The sequence below is a fragment of the Buteo buteo genome, chromosome 6 (genome assembly GCF_964188355.1).
Source record: "Buteo buteo chromosome 6, bButBut1.hap1.1, whole genome shotgun sequence".
Taxonomy (NCBI): domain Eukaryota; kingdom Metazoa; phylum Chordata; class Aves; order Accipitriformes; family Accipitridae; genus Buteo; species Buteo buteo.
The window spans coordinates 3,657,937-3,677,559 of record NC_134176.1 but is presented as its reverse complement, the minus strand read 5'-3'; the positions used below and the strand labels follow the sequence as shown (position 1 = coordinate 3,677,559).

Here is a 19,623-nt window from a genome sequence, read left to right as displayed (position 1 = left end):
ACCAAAATTCATCAGAAAACAGGAAGAGAGCAGAAGAGCTCTGGGGAAATCTCAGCTTCACCAGGCTGCAGGGTGGAGGAATTTGGTGGAGCTTGTTTGGATAACAGTCCTTTCTACTTGCTCCCCATCCCACACCCACGAGATCACAGTTACATCCCTTGTGCCGTGCTGGCTTCCAAGGCAATAAAGGCATCCTTCATGCTCCAGCTGAAATGTGCGTGCCACGGCTATCCCCCTGCTCCTCTTCTGCGGTGCTAGCAGCCAGGGTTACACTAATTTGTGTTTAGTTTCCTCCCCAGTGCCGGCCCCCCCGATCCTGCAGCTAGAGGAGTGTTGCACCCACAACAACAGTGCTACCTTGTCCTGGAAGCAGCCCCCCTTGTCGACGGTACAGGTGGAAGGCTACATCTTGGAGCTCGATGACGGCAACGGCGGCCAGTTCAGGGTAGGTGCTTGGAGCACGAAGCCGGTCCCAGCAGCACGGTGTTGCTGCTGGCTCCAGTATTGCCCTGCCATGAAGTGACCAAAGAGTTCCCCAGACTTTTTGCAAGTCCCCTCCTTCCCTGGAAACATGAGGCTCGCTGCTGGGGTACCCAGGGAAGCCAACAGTGCAGACAAGCTCTGGGCTCTTTTGGGGGGCAAGGTTATTTGAGAGGATGGAAGTACATTTCCAGTGACCAATATGACTTGCAAATGCAAAGAACACATCTGAAGCTCCGTCTTCTTAGGTTGCTAAATATTTCATGCAAGGTATGCTAATTGCCATGAAAGACTCATGGTTTGCCAGCTGCTAGCAAGCAGAGGTGTTTAAGGCCTAAGGGCTTTTAAATTGCTGTACTTACACAATTAAAAGAGATTTTTCTCTGATCCAACATGCAGATAATTATCCTGGTGTGTTCACATCCACTGAGAGCAGGCTCAGGGACTAGCCCATTGCATTTTCTGAATTCATCCACAAGAAACTCAGGCAGGCAGGAACCAGAGCAGAGTCGAGGGAGAAGATAGGTGATACAGGTGGGATCTGGAGAGAGAAGGGAGCAGGCGGCTGGGTTTGGGGAGACCGAGGCTCTCCACAGCCACACTGGCAAGGTGAGGGCAATTCCCCAGCACACCAGTCTTCTCTTGTCCCGCCAGCAGTGGGAAGGGGCTTGGATGTGCATGGTATTCCTGCCACTGGGGTTAGAGGGGACTGCTCCAGCTGATGGGACATGGCTGGTGCCACGAAGGGGAACAGCTCTGGCTTCTCAAATCATTGAGCCATTCTCCTGCCCGAAGACAGTGAGTTGACCATGTCAGGCAGCGATTTGCCCAGCAAGACCGTCATACAGGTGACAGTCCCTGCCAAGAGCAGGTCAGCGTGTAGCCCAGCCTGTTAGCTGCCTTCCACACAAACAGGCAGGAGAGACTGGGACAGTGTCCTGAGGCAAGAGGACTCTGCCTTTGGGCATCAAGCCGAAAAGGGGCTCCTTGCAGTGAGCCTGGGGTGGTGAAGTGGGAGCTGTGCTCTCTCTCATGGGGTGCTGGCTGCAGGAGAGCTTTATGGGTGCTGGAGCCCAGGTAGATCAGGGCCACCTTAGCATCCCATCACGAATCTCACCCAGTTCGTTAGGACACCAACATCGTACTCTTTGACCCCAAGCACTGACTTATCGCTGTTCCCAAGTCTGCTGTGGCTTGGGCTGCTCCCAGCCCTGCTCAGGGTGTCCGGAGGGGTGGAAGCCATCATCTCTGCTCTGCAGTGCAGGGGAGCGTGCAGGCACCCCTATAAGCTCTGGGGACATGCACCCACCTGCAAGGAAAGAGGCCAGATTCAAGCATTGGCTCTGGAAGCAGCAGCACGCCGTGGCCCCAGCAGCTCAGGCAGCGAAACTTTCCCACGCAGGCAAACTGCCTGCGCAGAGCCTCCTTCTGCGCCACAAAGGGCAGCAAACAGGGCTTTGTCACGGGATCTGCTAATTACAAGTCAACACAGGGTTTTATGAGCCGTGTGTTTTGGTAGCCCATAGGCCTGTTCACCGCTGTCTGTGCTCGCACAGCTCCATTCCTCTGAATGGAGCTACAGCAGCAGAAGCATGGCACACCAGTGAGTCAGCACCCGTGTGGTGTGATCACCTTATTTTCTTCCAAGGAATGCTTTGATCCTGCCACCCAAGAGCATGCAAAATTGTTTTCTGCAAGGATGTTTCTGTGTCCTGGGCTCAGTCTGTATACATTCTCTGGCAGAGCTCTTCTGGGATTGAGTGGGAGTTTGGCTGGGATTGATACCTTGTGACTTGGTCCAATACGAATAGCATCCCCTTCCCCTACAGAAACTGGTTTTATGGCGCTGTATTCATAGAATCATACAATGATTTGGGTGGGAAGGGACCTTTAAACGTCATTGTCGTGGTTTAACCCCAGCCAGCAACTAAGCACCATGCAGCCGCTCACTCACTCCCCCCCACCCAGTGGGATGGGGAGGGAATTGGAAAAAAAAAGTAAAACTCTTGGGCTGAGATCAGAACAATTTAATAGAACAGAAAAGAAGAAACTAATAATGATAATGGTAACACTAATAAAATTACAATAGTAATAATAAAAGGATTGGAATATGCAAGTGATGCACAATGCAATTGCTCACCACCTACTGATCGATGCCCAATTAGTCCCCAAGCGGCAATCTCCCCACCCCCATTCTGCCCAGTTTACGTACTGGGTGTGACATCACACGGTATGGAATACGCCTTTGGCCACTTTGGGTCAGCTGTCCCGGCTGTGTCCTCTCCCAACTCCTTGTGCCCCTCCAGCCTTCCTGTTGGCTGGGCATCAGAAGCTGAAAAATCCTTGACTTTAGACTAAACATTACTTAGCAACAACTGAAAACATCAGTGTGTTATCAACATTCTTCTCATACCAAACTCAAAAACAGCACTGTACCAGCTACTAGGAAGACAATTAACTCTGTCCCAGCTGAAACCAGGACAGTCATCTCGCCCAACCTCCCCTGCAATGAGCAGGGACACCTTCAACTAGACCAGGTTGCTCAGAGCCCCGTCCAGCCTGACCCTGAATATTTCCAGGGATGGGGCATCGACCACCTCTCTGGGCAACCTGTGCCAGTGTTTCTCCACCCTCAGCGTAAAAAATTTCTTCCTTTTATTGAGTCTAAATCTACCCTCTTTCAGTTCAAAAACGTTACCCCTTGTCCTATCACAACAGGCCCTGCTAAAGAGTTTGTCCCCATCTTTCTTATAAACCCCTTTAAGTACTGGAAGGCTGCTATAAGGTCTTCCCAGAGCCTTCTCTTCTCCAGGCTGAACAACCCCAACTCTCTCAGCCTGTCCTCATAGCAGAGGTGTTCCATCTCTCTGATCATTTTCGTGGCCCCCCTCTGGACCTGCTCCAACAGGTCCATGTCTTTCCTGTGCTGAGGACTCCAGAGTCTGGATGCAGTACTGCGGGGGGGGGTCACACCAGAGCAGAGTAGAGGGGCAGAATCACCTCCCTCGACCTGCTGGTCACACTTGTTTTTATGCAGCCCAAAGTATTGTCAAGGAACAAATCATAGACTTTTTTTTTCCTGCTTTAGCCATATCCAGTGCTCCTAAGTCTGTGCCAGGTAGCAGAGCAGGGCTGAACCCTGTGCATCACAACCCCAGGGAGCTGTTCTCCCACCCCTGGGACTCGGTGGTCTGGGCACTAATTGTGCTTGCTTTGCAGGAGGTGTACGTGGGCAAGGAGACCATGTGCACGGTGGACGGGCTTCACTTCAACAGCACGTACAGCGCACGTGTCAAAGCCTTCAACAAAACAGGAGTCAGCCCCTACAGCAAGACCTTGGTCCTCCAGACATCTGAGGGTAAGGCGTTGCAACAGCTCCAGCCCGACACGCTCAGACACTGCTCACACGCACGCGTGGGGCCCGTCCAGCACACCCAAGCTTAGCATTGCAATACAGGGAACCGCTCCGCTGGTCCTCCAGTACCTCAGCAATCACTGCAGGAAAGCCAGCGCTGATGGGAGGGGAAAGGTTATGTCAGGAGCCTTGAACAGTGCCAGAATTTCCCTCTCACCCCTTTCCTTTGCAGAAGATGTTCTTTGGGGAGGTACAGTGAGAGGCATCCTGCAGAAAGGTATTTAAAATTTGGTTGCAGCAGGGTTTGTACTGCACAAAGGGAAGCTCAGATGTTTTCATTAATTCCATTTAAAACAAAACAACACTGTCAACATTGCTCCTGAGACACTAAGGGCTGTGCATCGCTGCACAATGCCATGACCACACGACATCTCCTTCAGCCCCTGGCAGTCTGTGACAGAGAGCAGAGGGATCGTGGAGCTGCACGAGTGTCCTTACAGACCCACGGGGTGTACAGCCAACCACACCGGCATCATCTGCATCACCCCCACACTGGCAGGCGCTCAGTTAGACTATTAAATACTCCCTTGCAGGTTGCAGAAGAGTCTCCCCGCCCAACTTTAAGTACATTTATCACACCAGGCACTTAATCCGTCATGGAAAATTGGTTCGCTTCTGACATGCAGGTGGAGAGTCGTAAGGCTAGCTCCAAGAAACAAGGTGGGAGTCAGAAGCAGCAGGCGATGGAGACGTGAAGGAAGGAATCAGCCCCCACCAGCACATCTGCCGCCCCGTAGCCTTGCTGCCAGGCGAGAAACCCCTCCTTGGGAGTTTTCCACGCTCAGTGGAATCCCTTTTCCTTAATCCCAGACTAAAATCTCTCTTTCCCAAGCCACGGGAAGATTTTGTTTCATGGCAGCATTACCAGACCTGGCTGGCAGCTGGCTCAAGAGCAGCAGTGTGTTCCTGCAGCCCCAGCTGCTGCTGGCAGACACAGTCTGTGGTCAGGAGGGAGCAAACGCAGCTCATGGGGCTGCTGGTGGGGCAGAAGGAAGGTGGGAGCCTTCTTGCCACAGAGCATCTCTGGTGGCTTTGAGCAAGGAGAAAAAAAGGGTTTTCTGCTGAAAACTGAGTTACGGATAGAAGCAGAGCAAGGTTATGCAGAGCGTTTTCACTTGTTTGTCTGCACTCATCTGCAGGAGATAACTGTTCCAGTTCGGAAAGGACACGTGCCAGGTTTGAATGTGTGGGCAGGACAGGCTGGCAAGGAATAGGACTCATGTGTGACAGGTGGAGTGGGGAGCAAACCTGTGATAAACCTTTCTCATACAAGAGGCAAAAAATTCAAATCACAGGCCACAAAGGCCTTGGCACATCTGTCTGAGAGCTACGTGCTTGTTTGCGAAGCTGGACATCATCATCAAGGAAGCTGCAGTGTTCCTCTGGAGATCCAGGGATGGGACTACCCAGATCCAGCCCCACAGAGGGGTGGCCAGGTCCGTTCCCAAAGCCTGAAGGTCAACAGTTCTCACCCACTTCACTACCTGGCTTCACCAGCCTTTGCAGGAGACAGCAGAGCTTTGGCTTCTCATCACATTTGTGTCTTGTAAGACCCATTTGAGGCAGGTTCCTAACCAAAACCAGCTGGGCTTTAAGTTGTCCAAGCCAGGAGTTTGCAGCGTGGTCCCTATGATCTTTCCAGCTCTGCTTTCTTCTCACAGGTGTTTTCACTGTTGAGCCAAGCTCACCTATTGCGCAGCTCCAAAATATGAAGGAGCCTGGGACAAAATAGCTGCTCATGGTCCCAGCAGGCCAGGCTATGCTTGGGGCTGGTGCCTTGGTCTGCGCCAGCAAACAGACATTTCAGTCTTCTGAGCATCGGCTGAAAGTTTGCTGCATTCAGCCTTTTCACTGAATGAGCTTTTGCATTTGTTATTCCAGCACGAAAGAAAGAAGGAGAAAAAGTCAAATGGGCCTGGAGCATTTTCTGCTCTTAGAGGCTGTCTGAGCTTTTTGGACTCAAAGTGAAATAAATTACATCTCTCTGCAGCTTCTGGATATCCGAGTGATTTGTTGAATAGAGCCACCTTGCACATCACGGCTCTCCAGTTAGGCTTTTATTTCTGGCCTTTACAGCAGCATCAGGCCTTGCAAGTACTATTTGGTCTGAAGTAGGCTTAGCTTTTCCTTTCAGCCATGCTCTGCAGCTTGCTCCAAAGTGTTTGTGCAGGAAGAAGGGACAAAAGAGGAGATGGGCTTGATATGAAAAGAACAACTCTCTGAACAAGGCTGTCCTGCTGTAAGTGGTTATGAGAAGTTCTGCTTAGAGGCTGCTAGTCCTGGCACACAAGATCCTTATCCACAGCCTGTGGAAGTTAACTGGAGTCTTTCTTCTGCCTTCTGTGGGCTAGTGGGGAGTGTAATGTCTTGCAGGGTCTCAGCATCTGAAGAGAACAAGGATGAGAGGAGGGTAAAATTGTGTCTGGGCCTCTGCAGGCATGCCTCTGTGGTCCTGCCCAGCCAAACAGCCAAGGCGAGCCAGCCGGCACCGACAGGAATGTGCCACGGGAAGTCAGCACACGTGCGAGCCCGCAGCAAGCTGCAAAGCACCTTCCCAGCTTATGGTGTGGCACGTCTTCTCCTACTCTTCCCAAAGGAAACTACGTTTTCCAGCTGAGGAAATTGCAGTTCACCTTTCAAAGCTGGTGCTTGGTGCCACTAGCAGGGCAAGGTGGCTCCGGGCTGGGAGAAGGTCTGAAGCCCTTTCCACATGCTGGGCCCTCTGGGGCTTCCCAGGGATGAAGATCCTCATCACCAGGACAGCCAAATGGCAGCAAGGGCTGCCTTGGTCCTTACCTTGAACTGTGTCCTCTCCCTAGCTGATGTCAGGCTGTTTCACAGCCTCTTGCCCTGTCATGTCTTAGCCAGTGCCTCCCAGGACCGTCACTGCAGGCTCCAGGGCACTGCGATGTGGAGCCTGCCTTAACCTCTCTGTTTCTTCAGCACCTGAATGAAGTTCAGCTGTAGACTTGGAAATCAGTCTGGAAGAAAGTTTGCAAGGTGACCCTGTCCCAAGGCACAGGCAGCTTAAAAAGCTGGGCCGGTGGCAGGACTGCTCGGCTGTCCTCACCCCTGGCAGACCTCAGGTCTCCCCCAGGTCTCCTCCTCCCTGGGCTGGGCAGCCCCAGTTCTCTTGGTCTTTCCTCATCCAGCAGATTTTCCAGCCTCTGGCCAGTCTCCTGCTGACTTCTTTGGGACCCGGGCTGTTTTCCTCCTGACACGTTCCCATTTTCAGCCTACCCAGGGCGGGTGGTTCCTTGGTGCATTCATGGCTGTGGCAAGAGCAGCTTCTGAGAGGCTTTGCAGAAGCCCCTGGCTCTGGTCTACTGGTCATGGTGGGATGCAAATGGCTGCTCCCAGGAACAGGCATCTAATGCACGGTGGCAAGGAACAGAGGAGGAGACCTCCCCGTTGCAGTGGGATTAGAGTCTGCAGGTGGGCTGCTTTTCTCTACAAGGATTTCTGAAATGGCTTCTGAGTCCCTCCAGTGTTGTTTCTTTCCGTGGGCTGTCCAGCAGGCTGGATGGTGGGATGAAGGACCAACTGGCCCCAGGTGGAGATGGAGAAGAGATGCTCGGCAGTGCTGGAGGGGACTGTCCCTGCCTGCTCCCCAGGCCCAGATCTGCGCTCCTGGCTGGTGCAGAGGTTCGACCTCCCTCCTGCCAAAACCTGCTGCTCCGTTCTCACCCTTCCCCAGGTCTCTTTGCCCACACCTTGGCTCTTCCATTGGGCTGCTTCGTGCCTTCAGCCACGCTCTCCTGGGCATGTGCTGCCTGCAGCCATGCACTGAGAGCCAGCACGGGGGAAGAGCCGTGTCTCCACTCCCCCTTCTCTCAGCTGCTCTGAGTCTCCAGTTTTAGGCATGGCTGCAGACTTTCAAGGCAAGCCTGCTTTTGGCTTCTTGTATCTTTGGTGAGACACGAGCCTAGGAGCAGAGGATCAGGGAGGAACACCTGGCTTCTCACACTCTGTGTCCTGCCATCCCCTCCCACGGGTTCCCAAACTTGACCGACTCTGCCAGCACCACCAGCAGCCGCTCCTGGCCGTCTCTGCCACCCTGGGGATGTGGCAAAGGGGCTTGGGCACCACAGCCTGAGAGCCCTTCCCCAGCCTAATCAAGCACCAGAACCTTTTATCTTCTTTCAAGCCCAGTTCCTCATCTGGGCCCCAGCTTTAAGTTCCTTACCAACCGTGGAGTGACCTGCAGCAACAACCAGGGCTTTTTAACCGGCAGCTTTTGGAAAGGGGTGAACAACACAAGGGGAGATACGCTGCAAGGAGCTATAGGAACATAAGATGCTAGTTAGGGAGAGCCATCAGCCCGGGTAGTAGTTCCTCTCACTCTTGGTAGATGTTAGAGGGCACGTCCCTCCCTAACCTTGAGCTCCATTTATTGACCTGTTGTGCAATAATTCATCTAACCCATGCCTGAACCCACTGACACTCTTTGCTTCCACAGCCTCGCGCAGCAGCAAGTTGCAGAAGTTACAATCCACTATGCAAAGAAATGCTTCCTTTTATCTGTTTTAATGTGATTTCCAGCTCAATCCATATTTACAGCTGAGACAGGAAGGCTGGGGATACAGTTTCCAGGAGTTTATCTGATTTGAATGTGTGGAGGATGGTGGATCCTACATTTTCATGTTAACATATCCCTTGACGATGCTAGGGAAGAAATTGCAGAAGATGACCATTTGTGGTAGCGGGGAACGGAAACCAATGACCTGAGAGGTTCCCTCTACTCTGACATTTTGCTGTGAATCACATGAGTTAAATTCTTACTGTAAGGCTCAGATGTGTTTTGACAGGTACAAAGGGATACCAAGAACACAACATCCCGAACAACCTTTGAGTAAGGTGGGTGCTTGGTGGTACTTAGGGTAATATAGCTTAGTACAGCCCTGCAAAATGCCTTTCAGTGTTACCAACCAACTAGTTTTTACGCCACTAATTATTGTGCACAAAAAAAGGTATGAGATTTATTAAAGAACAATGGGAAGTGTGCATGGTAACTTGTGAATTTTTTTAGGTGCATTACTGTGAAGAGGTGCAGGACTCACTTTAAAGAAAAAGCGTATTGAATTTGTCATGATGACATGGGAACATTCTGGAAGATGAAAATATGTTTATTGCCGATGCTGTCAGAGGCAAGGCTTTCCTGAAGGGTCTCGCTGGGTGGCACAGCACCAGACATCTCTGCTCCACGCACTATATGCACACTCGCTGCAGCAAAGCAGGGTCCATGCGTGCCGAAGCATCTGTGCTCTGGTCCGAGGTCTGGTCTCGGGCGATGGAGTGACACCGTCCAGCAGACCCGATTTCTGATCTCTAGTTTGCATTGATCTTACGTTTAGACACGCAGTCAGAAGAACAGACCCTCCCTTTTCCAGTGCCTTTGGAAAGATCGCAGCTTCGTAGAATGAGTCCTTTCTCCTCCACCCTTAATCTACAACCCAGCTTCCCGGGGAGATCCTACTTTGAGCTAAGATCTTCGGCCCACCAGCTGAGCTTGCATTCTTCTTTACAGTCCCTGAATTCAGCCGGTGAGCTGACTGCCTCTGGCATTTCCTCTTGGTCTGTGCTTCTGGGCATCTCCAAAGTATTTGTTTGTTTTGTTCCGTTGTGTTTGTTTTTCCCATGACATGCGGATGGCAGGGGGAACTCCTTCTGTTTGTCAGTGGCCTGCTCCTGCCGCGGAGGGAGTTTCAGTGGCATAGTTCTCGTGGTGTTTTCATCTGTACGTACCAGCATGGGCAGTTTCAGGCGTGGGGTGACGAAGCAGCACAGTAACTCCTTACGTGGGTGCTGTTCTTGGCAGGGCCAAGAACATTTCGCACGGCCAGCCGGCAGAGCAGATCCCTCATCTCTAGTTTGCATTGATCTTGTGTCTAGGCACAGTCAGAAGAACAGACCCTCCCTGGGAGAAACCCGTGGGGACATCTCGATGGTTTGCTTTCCCTATACAACCAGAAAACGCAGCCTCTGCTGTGAGATTTGTTCTGTGAAATTAGTCCGCTGAATTAAATCTAGACCCCTCTTAAGAAAGATGCAAGTCTAGATGCAAGCAAGGTCTAGCTAAGGCCAGCTCACAGACCCCTTGCAGTCTGGCTTCTTAAGACCCCGAAGATGTGGGCTCTCGTCCGCTCAGCTTTGAGCAAGCAGGCTCGGCTTTTGCAAAACCAGACGTGATCGTATCAAAGTCTTGTTTTCTGCAGAGCAGAGGAAACCACTCCCGTGATACCTTGCTCGTCTGGCAGCACTCACAAGCGCTTTGCTTGCCTCCTTGCACCCGGTCCTGGCAGGCTACGCTGGGACATAGGCAGTACAGGCAGAACGAGTGACAGTATCGGGCAGCCAGCAAAGGAGCCGCAGGCGCAGTGCATCTCCCAGAGCTGTTTTCTAACCAGTCTTTGCACATCTTCCGTTGCTAAAGATCCTGGGCCCTGATTCTTCCGCCACTTTGGATTTACACCACTCCATGGGCTCCAATGGAGTAATTCACAGCTTCCTCTGGTGTAAGCCCAGGAAGAATGGGGGCCCCCGATTGTTTGATTTCCATCCCATAACCCGGAATGAGGAATGCTGCAGCATGACCCTTGCCAGAATAACCAGGGGCCCTGCAACTTTCTTTTCTTTGTGCTTTTTATGTTTTTTTTCTCATCGTACTGCTGTGCGCTAATGGCTTGAATTCTGTTTTGTTACGGACGTTTCTTACTTTGTGTCCAGTGTACCTAGATCCACCGCGATGGCCATGAGCAATACTTGTGTGCGCAGTACGGAACTCTGCAGCCAGGGTCTGGGGTGGTGGGACGAGGCAAAACAGGGTCCTGAACATGCCCGTGTGTCCGTGCTGTTTCACGCGCAGGTGAACTTGTATCGCAGCGATACGCAGAGACCTTGAAAACCACTTTTCGAGTAGGGGCACGGGGAGCGATTCATTAAAACAGCCTCGGGAGGTGCTGCTTGGCATTCGCCGGCAGCATGGCACGGAGCGCAACTGCGGCCAGATGCTTTCCCACCAACACGCATGTCAGCGAGGTGAAAAGCCTGCTTCCTTGCCAGAGGAGAGGTGAAAACCAGTCACAGAGCTAGACAGGGGTTTCCTTAAAATGCAGCACCCTTCATGAATGCCTTCCCATGCGGTGCCAACGTGGGGCTTCATGTTGCCCTCTCCTCCTGGCGAGGACAAGCTCCTGGATCAGTCCCCAGCTCGCGGGAGATGTTTGCAGCCAGCGGTCAGGCACAGCCCGGTCACAGGAGGATGAAGGGCACCCCGAAGCATCCTGCCCGGGCACCTGCCGTCGAAGCTACAGCCCGGTGCCCTTTGGGTGCTAGCGGGGGTCTGAGGCCAGGCATCTGCCCCCAGGGACCCCCCCTCCTGCTCCGCTCCTGCCCAGATCACACACACGGCCGGGGAGGGCTCGGTGGTCCCTATTCACTGGACACACCAGTGGCTGCTCTTTTGTCAGTCCCTGTCCTCCAAGGAGTGTTTATTTTTAAGTGACTCAACCGAGAGTCAATCTAGAGAATACTTACCAAGCGGCCAAGATATTCCGCCAAGGCTAAAATTTCCTGCCTCTTTTCTGGAGGGAAGTCCAATGATTTGGCATCCCGAGCAGTTAGCAATCAGACTTGATGCTCTCGAAGGCTGAGATGGGATCTGGCAGTGAAAGAGCAGATACTCCACACTTCCCAGAGGTGAGACTCGCCAAAACGGCCAACGGTCCACACTCAAACTCACGGATCGTATTTGCGACCCCTCCCCATGCTCTCTGGCTTTTAATGAATCAGGCCTCCCGTGGCTGGCTGGATGCTTAGTTAATGGTTAAATGCTCATGAGTGTTTTTCAGGCGGTTGTTGTTTCTTAGCTGTGATGTGTGAAATGTAGTATCTCTTTATAGGATGCAATTTTGAAACACAAGGAACGCCTTACTCTCAATTAGGCAAGTATATTTATTACAATTAACTGGCACCTACTCCAAGTTGCTAATCCTTTTTTCTTTTTTTCTTTTTTTTTTTAATCTTTAACTTCTCTTTGGCAACCAAGCAGCATTTCTTGCACATACCCTGCTTGCAGGGCACTGTCGGATGTCATGGCAGTAGGCAAATTTGGAGGAGGAACGGTGATTGCCATATGATGCAAAAGCATTTTTAAGTTTTTCCTCCATATGATTTTAAAGAGAAGCCTGAAGTCAGTGCTCTGGAAGCAGCCCTGTAATTAAGAACTGATCCTCCTGCTCAAAGCAATACGTATTCCAGCTCATTAAGGGCACTCGAACATGGGCCAAATGCCGAGGAGGTGATTAGCCCCTCGGCAGCTAATTGGAGCGAGTGCTGGTGGTAGCTGCTTGCCTGTCCCCTTCAGCCTGCCTGCAAGGTCGGGCCCGTTCATTCCCCCGGGAGAAGGAGCCCCGTGCCCAGCCCTGCGGGATTCCCTCCTCGGGGAGCTCGCACACCGTGCCAGCCGCCCTGCGCCCATCCTCGCTCCGTCTCTCCCCACCTTTACGCAAAACGGTGAAAGGTCCGTGCGCTCACTGGAGAAGCAGGCAAGCAGGGATTGTTTCTTGTTCCTTTCTTTACCCAACTTTACGTGCTGTTTTCTCTCCTGCATGCCTTTCCTTGGGAATGACCACAGTTGACATTAAAAAAATGGTGGCAGGTACGGAATTGCCTCCGTCAAGTTGCGAAAGTGGGGCACCCGCGTGCATGTGAGCTGTCTTGTGAAACGATCCAATAAATCGATGAATAAATCTCACCAGAGTGTTTTATTTTTCAAGCCGTATTTACTCCTGCAGGCGTGAGAGTGTTTTGTGGATGTATCAGTTCAATGTTTCAGTGACCGCTGGAGAAAACCACCTGGGGAACCGGGCTGGTGGCTTGTGAAACCCCGTGCCTCTGTCTTGTCGAGGACGTGCCACTGTATCTGTCAGATTTGCAGTAACCAAGTCCCGTGCATTTAAACCAGCTGCCGTACCGAGTCGTGGAGGTTTTGGGGCATTTTCCAGCCTTCCCATGAGCTAGCTCTTGTCTTACGTGTGGCCGGTTGCTCCGCAGGGAGGTTTCTCGGTGTGACGTAGCATCTCTGTCAGTGTAGACCTTTGTATGTGCTTTTGGTTCCCAGGACTGCCAGCCCTCAAATACACACACGGTTTATCCGCTCGCCCTCAGTCCCCTTCCCACGCTGGGCCAGACCCTGCAAACTGTTGCTTGCATGAATAACCCTTAGTCGTAAGAGTAAGTTACGTTAGCCAGAGCCTGGAGACCTGGCCGGGATCGCAACGTCTCCTTCTGCTAGGGCCAAACTTTAGGAGATCGCGAGGATCCTGCGGGCTCGTGAGCTGAGACAGACAGACGGTGGGAGGGGAACGGAGAAAGACAGACACCGGGGAGCAGCGAGAGCAAAACTCATCCGAATCCCGGCCGTAAAAACCTCAGCCACGCTGGCAGGCTGCAGCCGCACGAGCTCAAAGCATCCCTCCGCGAGGGAAGGTGCCCTCCGTGAGCCGGCAGACCCCCCCCCGCCGCTGTGCCGCTGCCTGCCCGCTTCTTGCCGCCGCCTCGGTGGGCAGCAGCCCGAGCCCCCGCCGTGCCTTCGTGCGACGCGTCGGCCCTGCATGCAGCATGCGCTGTTTTCGCGCCCGCTCCACGTGGCTCGGTCGCCCGACGGCTGCGCTCCCGCCGGACTAACCTGATGTTGTTTGTGTGTTCCAGTTGCTTGGTTTTCTTTCGATCCTGCCTCTGCCCATGCTGACATCATCTTTTCTAATGACAACCTGACTGTCACCTGCAACAGCTATGATGACAGGGTTGTGCTGGGGAAAACGGGCTTTTCCAAAGGGCTCCATTACTGGGAGCTGTCAATCGATCGTTACGATAACCACCCTGACCCGGCCTTTGGTGTGGCACGCATTGATGTCCTGAAGGATGCCATGCTGGGCAAGGACGACAAGGCCTGGGCCATGTACGTGGACAATAACCGGAGCTGGTTCATGCACAACAATTCGCACACCAACAGGTACGTGGTCTGGAACGGGGTCTTCCTCCCAGAGACCACAGCCCGGTCGCAGTTCAAATAAGAGCCCGTGGCTTTTCCAGCGGCACCCACAGGCACCCATGGGAAGGGCGACGTCGCTCCTAATCGCCTCTATTAGAGGACGTGCCCTCATCCCAAGCGAAGGACAGTCCCTGCCTCCCTGGTTCCAATACTGCTCCGATATTCCTCCCCTGCCTACTGCGACTCTTTCCGTGCCGACTCTTCCCCCGAGCACGCGCGGCACCGCTCCCTTCCAGTTAACACCCAAAGCCTTGCAACTCGTGCAACGAGAAAACGGTGTTTGCCTTTATCCCCGTGCCACGGCTATTACTCGCTTTCCCCGTGGGACAGTGGGGCTGGGGGCTTCGAAGCTTGCAGGGGGAGAGCCTGGTGTCACCTTCCTGCAGCCTCAAAGACCGTTCCCTGATGGGTCAGCAGGTTCCCTGATGGGTCTGCAGGTTCCCTGATGGGTCTGCAGGTTCCCTGATGGGTCTGCAGCTTTGCTCCCCAGGTCCACTTTGCTTTCCCCCGTGGTTGTGTTCCTGCGGCTGCTCACGTAGGGAGCTTTGGCCTCGGGGACGTCACGGCAAGCGGAGGGCACCTCTGTGGGAGGCTTGAGAAGAAGGTGCCCAGGGGCTTGTGAGCGTGGCTGGGATGGGTGCAGGTCATGGCCTGGCTCCTGGGTGAGCTGCGAAGTTCGGCATCATCACCCTTGAGGTCCGTGCCCTGAGCCGGGAGCACAAGGGACATGAAGCCACAGAGATGCTCTGATCTTCTCTCCCCCGCAGAACCGAGGGTGGGATAACGAAAGGTGCCACGGTGGGAGTGCTGCTGGATTTGACCAGGAGGACCTTGACGTTCTCCATCAACGAGGACCAGCAAGGGCCTGTCGCCTTCGAGAACCTGGAGGGCCTCTTCTTCCCCGCCGTCAGCCTCAACAGGAACGTGCAGGTACGTGCTTTGACCGTGCTCTCTGGAGCACCGCAGCGGCATACCCTGCGGCTGAGCTTGCTGGCAGGCTCCCTCTAATGCCGCTGTCACTGCAGTGTGTGTCGATGCTCAGCAGCATGGGGGCTTTGTGGAGCGGGGAGGGCTCTCCTGCAACAGGGGTGGCTTGGAAAGAGCTAAACTTACGCCCTAAACCACCCGCGAGTCTCTACAATCAGGACGGGCCTTCCTGCAGATGCAGCTGCTGCATCCGTCTCCCCGCTCCGGGTTTCTCCATCAAGGCTGCTGAAGCACCAGCGTTCTCCAGCCCTCCCTGGTCGATGGGGTTTGACAACTCTGTTTCGTCATACTGCCCCACAAGAGCCTCACCAGCTCTTACAGCTCTCCTGGGACCCAGATAGGAGCATTACCAGGGAGAAGGGCACCTTTTAAAGCCTGTTTTCCCCTGGGGAGTTTCAAACCCTTCTTCTCTCCCTCTCTCCCAAGCTCTCAGTTCTCCTGAACATCACCAAGCGGTGGCTCCCTGGGCCTAGCCGGTATTTTCATCTTTTCATTTTTCTTCTCACTAATCTCATCCCTGCTATCCTCTCCCCCAACAAGTCCCCCGTGTTCACCAAGCCTGGCTTTGGCACATCCACTCTACCACCGCTTGCACCTCCAGCACCGCACAAGTGCCCGGGCACATCCTAGGACACGTTGCACATAACAGATGACCTCAGGGTGTCAGGTATTTTGGCATGGTCTTCTGCAGTGGATCTCAAAGGCATCACCTCTGTGCAAAGGCAGATGCACCGCGTGGCCTCTGTAAATTAGGGATCCGTGCATTAGGGCATGCTCTGCTATGTCGTCCATTGGGATCCAGGGTGTGCTGTGCTCCAGTACCAAGGCAGTGACAGTTTTCCAGCAACACTGGAGCTGGAAAGACTGGAAAGACTCCTAGCAGACCAGGAGCAGAGGTTGGTCGGTACCATCGCAAACCCCAGGAGCATCCCTGCCAGAGCGTCCCGGTGTTTAATGAGGAAACATTAAAGCAGCGCATCTTGTCTGCCCTGTTTTCAGAGGTTGCTGTATTAATTTGGTGTGGTAAAAACCGACCTGCTTTGTGATGGGTTTAATTCCTACCACAATCTTCTACACAGCCCTGAAAGACGAGCGCGTTTCTAGAGCCCCTCTGCTTTCTGACAGTTCTCTGGGCAAGGCAGAACTTAAATCCCCTGACAACAGAGAAGTCCCATGGGATGCTGATAAAAGGCTGCTAATAAACCCAAGCCATTCATTATCCTTCTTCAAACGTGTATGAGTAATTAAAAATGACTCTAATTAGGAGGGAAATAATTGTATTTTAGACAAAGTTTTTTCTAAGTCTCTCTCTGAAGGAGAAAATGCTGCTGTTCCAATAAAAGAAGGAATTGTGCTTTCCTCCCAAATTAAAGCATTTGTGGAGGGAACTGAATTGTCCCTGCGCAGCTCCTCGGTGCCTCTGTGGGTATTTGCAGGACCTGGCCCCTTGCCCGCTCCGTCTGTACAGGCAGAGCCTGCCCATATCCCTTATGGACCAGGGTTTTCCTGGACGCAGGGAGCATCGGGTCCCTGGTATTTCTTTTGCTTTCCCTTTGTCCCTATGTTACAGTCTCTGCTGTGTCCCTCCCCATCCCCGGATGATGCCGGGCTGAGACCTAGCTCCCATTTTCATAGAATCATAGAATGGTTTGGGTTGGAAGGGACCGTTATAGGTTGCACTTGAGCATCCCCCTAAGCCGTAGCATGGCCTTGCCCCAGCATCCCGCTGCTGTTCAGCTTCTCCACCGCAAAGGTCCTTCCTCCCACCGGCAATCGGCCACGTCCCCTCCACTGTAAAGCCTGTGCTCGGTTCAGGGGCTTCTCAGGGGTCTCCTGTACCGAGCAGCTTCAGTGTCCTTCAGGCCCCTCCATACCCTTTTTGTCCATCCCATCTACAGAAAAACCCAGCTGCTACCGTGTCCCCCCTCTCCGACAGCTGGCTGTTGGATTTGTCTGCAGCCGGCTGGGAATGTTTGGGGCTTGGTACCCCTGGTGCTTCACGGTGGAGCTGTGTAGGGGATCCTGGCAGCGCAAACAAGCCGTGAAGCAGCAAGATGGAGCCACCACCATGGTCCTGGTGATGGCCTTTCCCACCCACCCCAGGCCCCTGGTGCAGTGGGGCAGAGGAGCGATGGGCAACGTCTCTGGCCGCATCCTGCCTCTCCCCGGGTGCTGCTCCTACCCTCCCCGGGGACAACGTGCCGGCTGCCGTGCCGTGGGCTATCCCGCCGGGCACGGAGGGATGCAGGTGAGCCCCGTATCTCTTCATTGCAGGTGACGCTGCACACCGGTCTGCCGGTCCCCGAATTCTACGCTTCGCGCTCGGCCATGCCGTGAGGATGCTCCCGGAGCCGGCTGCCTCTTCTCGAGACGAGAGGAGCCAGCCCGTTCCCTCCTGCGGGACGAGGCCGGCTGCCGAGCCGCCGGGTCCCTGCTCGGCCGCCGGCCGGAGACGGGGAGGCAAAGCGGGAAGGAAGAACCTGGCTTTTGGCCGTCTCTGGTCTCCACCCTCCCGCACTGTCCTGTGTGTGTGCGCGCTTCGCTGTTTAGCTCTTTTTGGCTGATGAAGTACCTAGGTAGCCTGAGATGTTCCTCTGTGTCCGCTTTTAGGTTTGGTTTTATTGATTTGAGTTGGGGTTTCGGGGAGGGGGGCAGTTTTGTCTCGTTTGGCAGAGTGCTTTCCCCTCCCACGCTGCGCCGGGGGGGTGGCCGGAGGGATCCCCGCCACGGGAAAGCTGTCGCCCACGCCAGCCCCATTACTTTGCAGGATATTTCTTTCCCCCGTGGCCTTTCTTGCAGAGTGCCCTCGGTCATGTGTAGCGGTGGGTCCTGGATTACCAGTCAGTCTCCGTGCCCTTACCAAAACACCCAGCCCTGTCCCTTGTCCCCCTGAGGCGTTTCTGTGGGGTGCAGCGGTGGGGCAGAGGGGCGGCTGCCCTGTCCCCGGGTGCTCCGGGCTCCCGGTGCTCTCCCCCGGCTCCCCACAGCCCGGCGCCGGCACGCGCGCCACAGCCATACACCGGAGAGCCCTCGCCCGGCTCTTTGGAGATTAGCGTTTATTTTTTTATAGTTGCCGTATAAAGCCTAGCCTTAAATACTAACTGATAGCGTCCTTCCGTTCACCGGAGAATTCATTCTGCAGTGAGGGTCTGACGGGGAGCCCGGGGATGGAGATGGAGATGGGGATGGGGATGGGGACAGGGATGGGGATGGAGATGGAGATGGGGATGGGGATGGAGGTGGGGATGGAGATGGGGATGGGGATGGGGATGAGGGTGGGGATGGGGATGGGGAGGAAGGAGAGCTGGCCACAGCCCTGCCACGCACTCAGGAATACGCGCCCGCTGCCCTGCCAGCACCTGCTGCCGGCAGCAGTTCCCGTCAGCCTCCACTCCCTACCCTGACTTTCTGGTAATTCAGAGGCAGGAGAGGAGCGGGAGGTCGTGGGTGCCGTGCCCGGTGCCAGCCCCCCGTTCCCATACCGAGGGCGCCTGCATGCGCATGTCCCCACGCTTCGCTTTTCGGTCCCTCGCCTTCTCCCGGCGTGGCTGGCGGAGCTGGGGGAGGCAGCGGTGTCGCTGCCGGGTGGGTGCCAGCGTGCCCAGCCTGGCCGGAGAGCTGCAGCTCATCGATCCGGGGTCGGGTGGGATGCGACGGGAGTACCGGTCCAGCAGAAAGACCAGTGTAAATAGGCCATTCCCTTCCAGCGTGCCCTCCTCTAGGACGGTCCCATTCGCTCCCTTGTTGCTCTAGTATTAAGTTTACCTAATTTATTGGATGGGTGCTATCTTGTTGACTTACACCGAGGAGTTTCTCTCAGCTGCAGGAGAGCCGTGTTGCGGGACAACGCCGAGCAGCTCTTTGGTGAATTCCTGACGAGCCCCCGTGGCCGGCTCACCCGGGGCTCCTCTCTCAGCCGTTATCCCCCGTTCTTTAGGATGTTCATGGTGCTTATTAGACTCCCAGTGATTGTAAGACGTCGTCCCCCTGTACCGCGATGATAGCTGCATACAGCCGCTGTACTGAAGAGAAGTGTCATGTTTGCTGTTCTAATAAAGGACTTTTACGAGAGAAGGGCAGAGCTTCCCAGAGCATCTCTGTGCCGCCACAGCCCCTGACTTCTGTTCCCATCTTGTCCCCGCCGGTGCGGGTCACCGCCATGCACTTCCCATCCCTTCACTGTCCCCGTCGGGGAGTTTGGGGAGGCTGAGGGATGGTCTTGGATGCCGGGGAGCCGGGATGTAAGGAAGGAGAGATGGCATCCAGCTGGAGGGAGGAATTACCTAGGCTGGATACAGAGCAGCATCCCCCTGGGGGGACAAGTCGCTGCATCCCCAACACCAGCCCCTGCCTGGAGACCCATCCAGGATGAGAGATGGTGGCAAGGAGCAGGTGGGGCAGAAAGATAAAATGATAGAAATCACAAGGTGTCCAGAAGTGGAACAGCTCAGCACCGTTGTGATGCAGTGCTGGCAACATTAAAATCCCTTGGGGGGGGTCTTTCTTCCAGAAATAGGGGCAAACGCTAAGGAATGAGCGGTGCCAGGGCCATTTCCGAAGGAAAGGCAAGGACGGTTCTCCCAGGGGCCTGAGAAGGGCTCGCTGTTGGGATATCGGTGCCTGCTCTATGTTTTCTCAGAGTGCCTCAGGAGAGGTTTTCAATGCGAGGCCTCTGAGCTCATCGTGG

General features: G+C 54.2%; 1 protein-coding gene across 5 annotated transcripts in view; it reads left to right on the top strand.

Annotated features, from left to right (window-relative positions):
* The window catches only part of TRIM9 (tripartite motif containing 9), a 70,497-nt gene extending 51,495 nt beyond the window's left edge, over positions 1–19,002 (top strand). Inside the window, exons 6-13 of one of the 5 annotated variants that reach the window (XM_075029460.1) lie at positions 288–445; positions 3,700–3,838; positions 9,250–9,438; positions 11,797–11,838; positions 12,531–12,554; positions 13,607–13,910; positions 14,717–14,879; positions 17,211–19,002. In XM_075029460.1, coding sequence (XP_074885561.1) covers positions 288–445; positions 3,700–3,838; positions 9,250–9,438; positions 11,797–11,838; positions 12,531–12,554; positions 13,607–13,910; positions 14,717–14,879; positions 17,211–17,273 — 1,082 coding nt within the window. In that variant the 3' untranslated portion in view covers positions 17,274–19,002. The remainder of the gene's footprint in view (positions 1–287; positions 446–3,699; positions 3,839–9,249; positions 9,439–11,796; positions 11,839–12,530; positions 12,555–13,606; positions 13,911–14,716; positions 14,880–17,210) is intronic. The other 4 variants (XM_075029464.1, XM_075029461.1, XM_075029459.1 and 1 more) reach the window with 4 other exon arrangements.
* Positions 19,003–19,623: the final 621 nt, after the last annotated feature.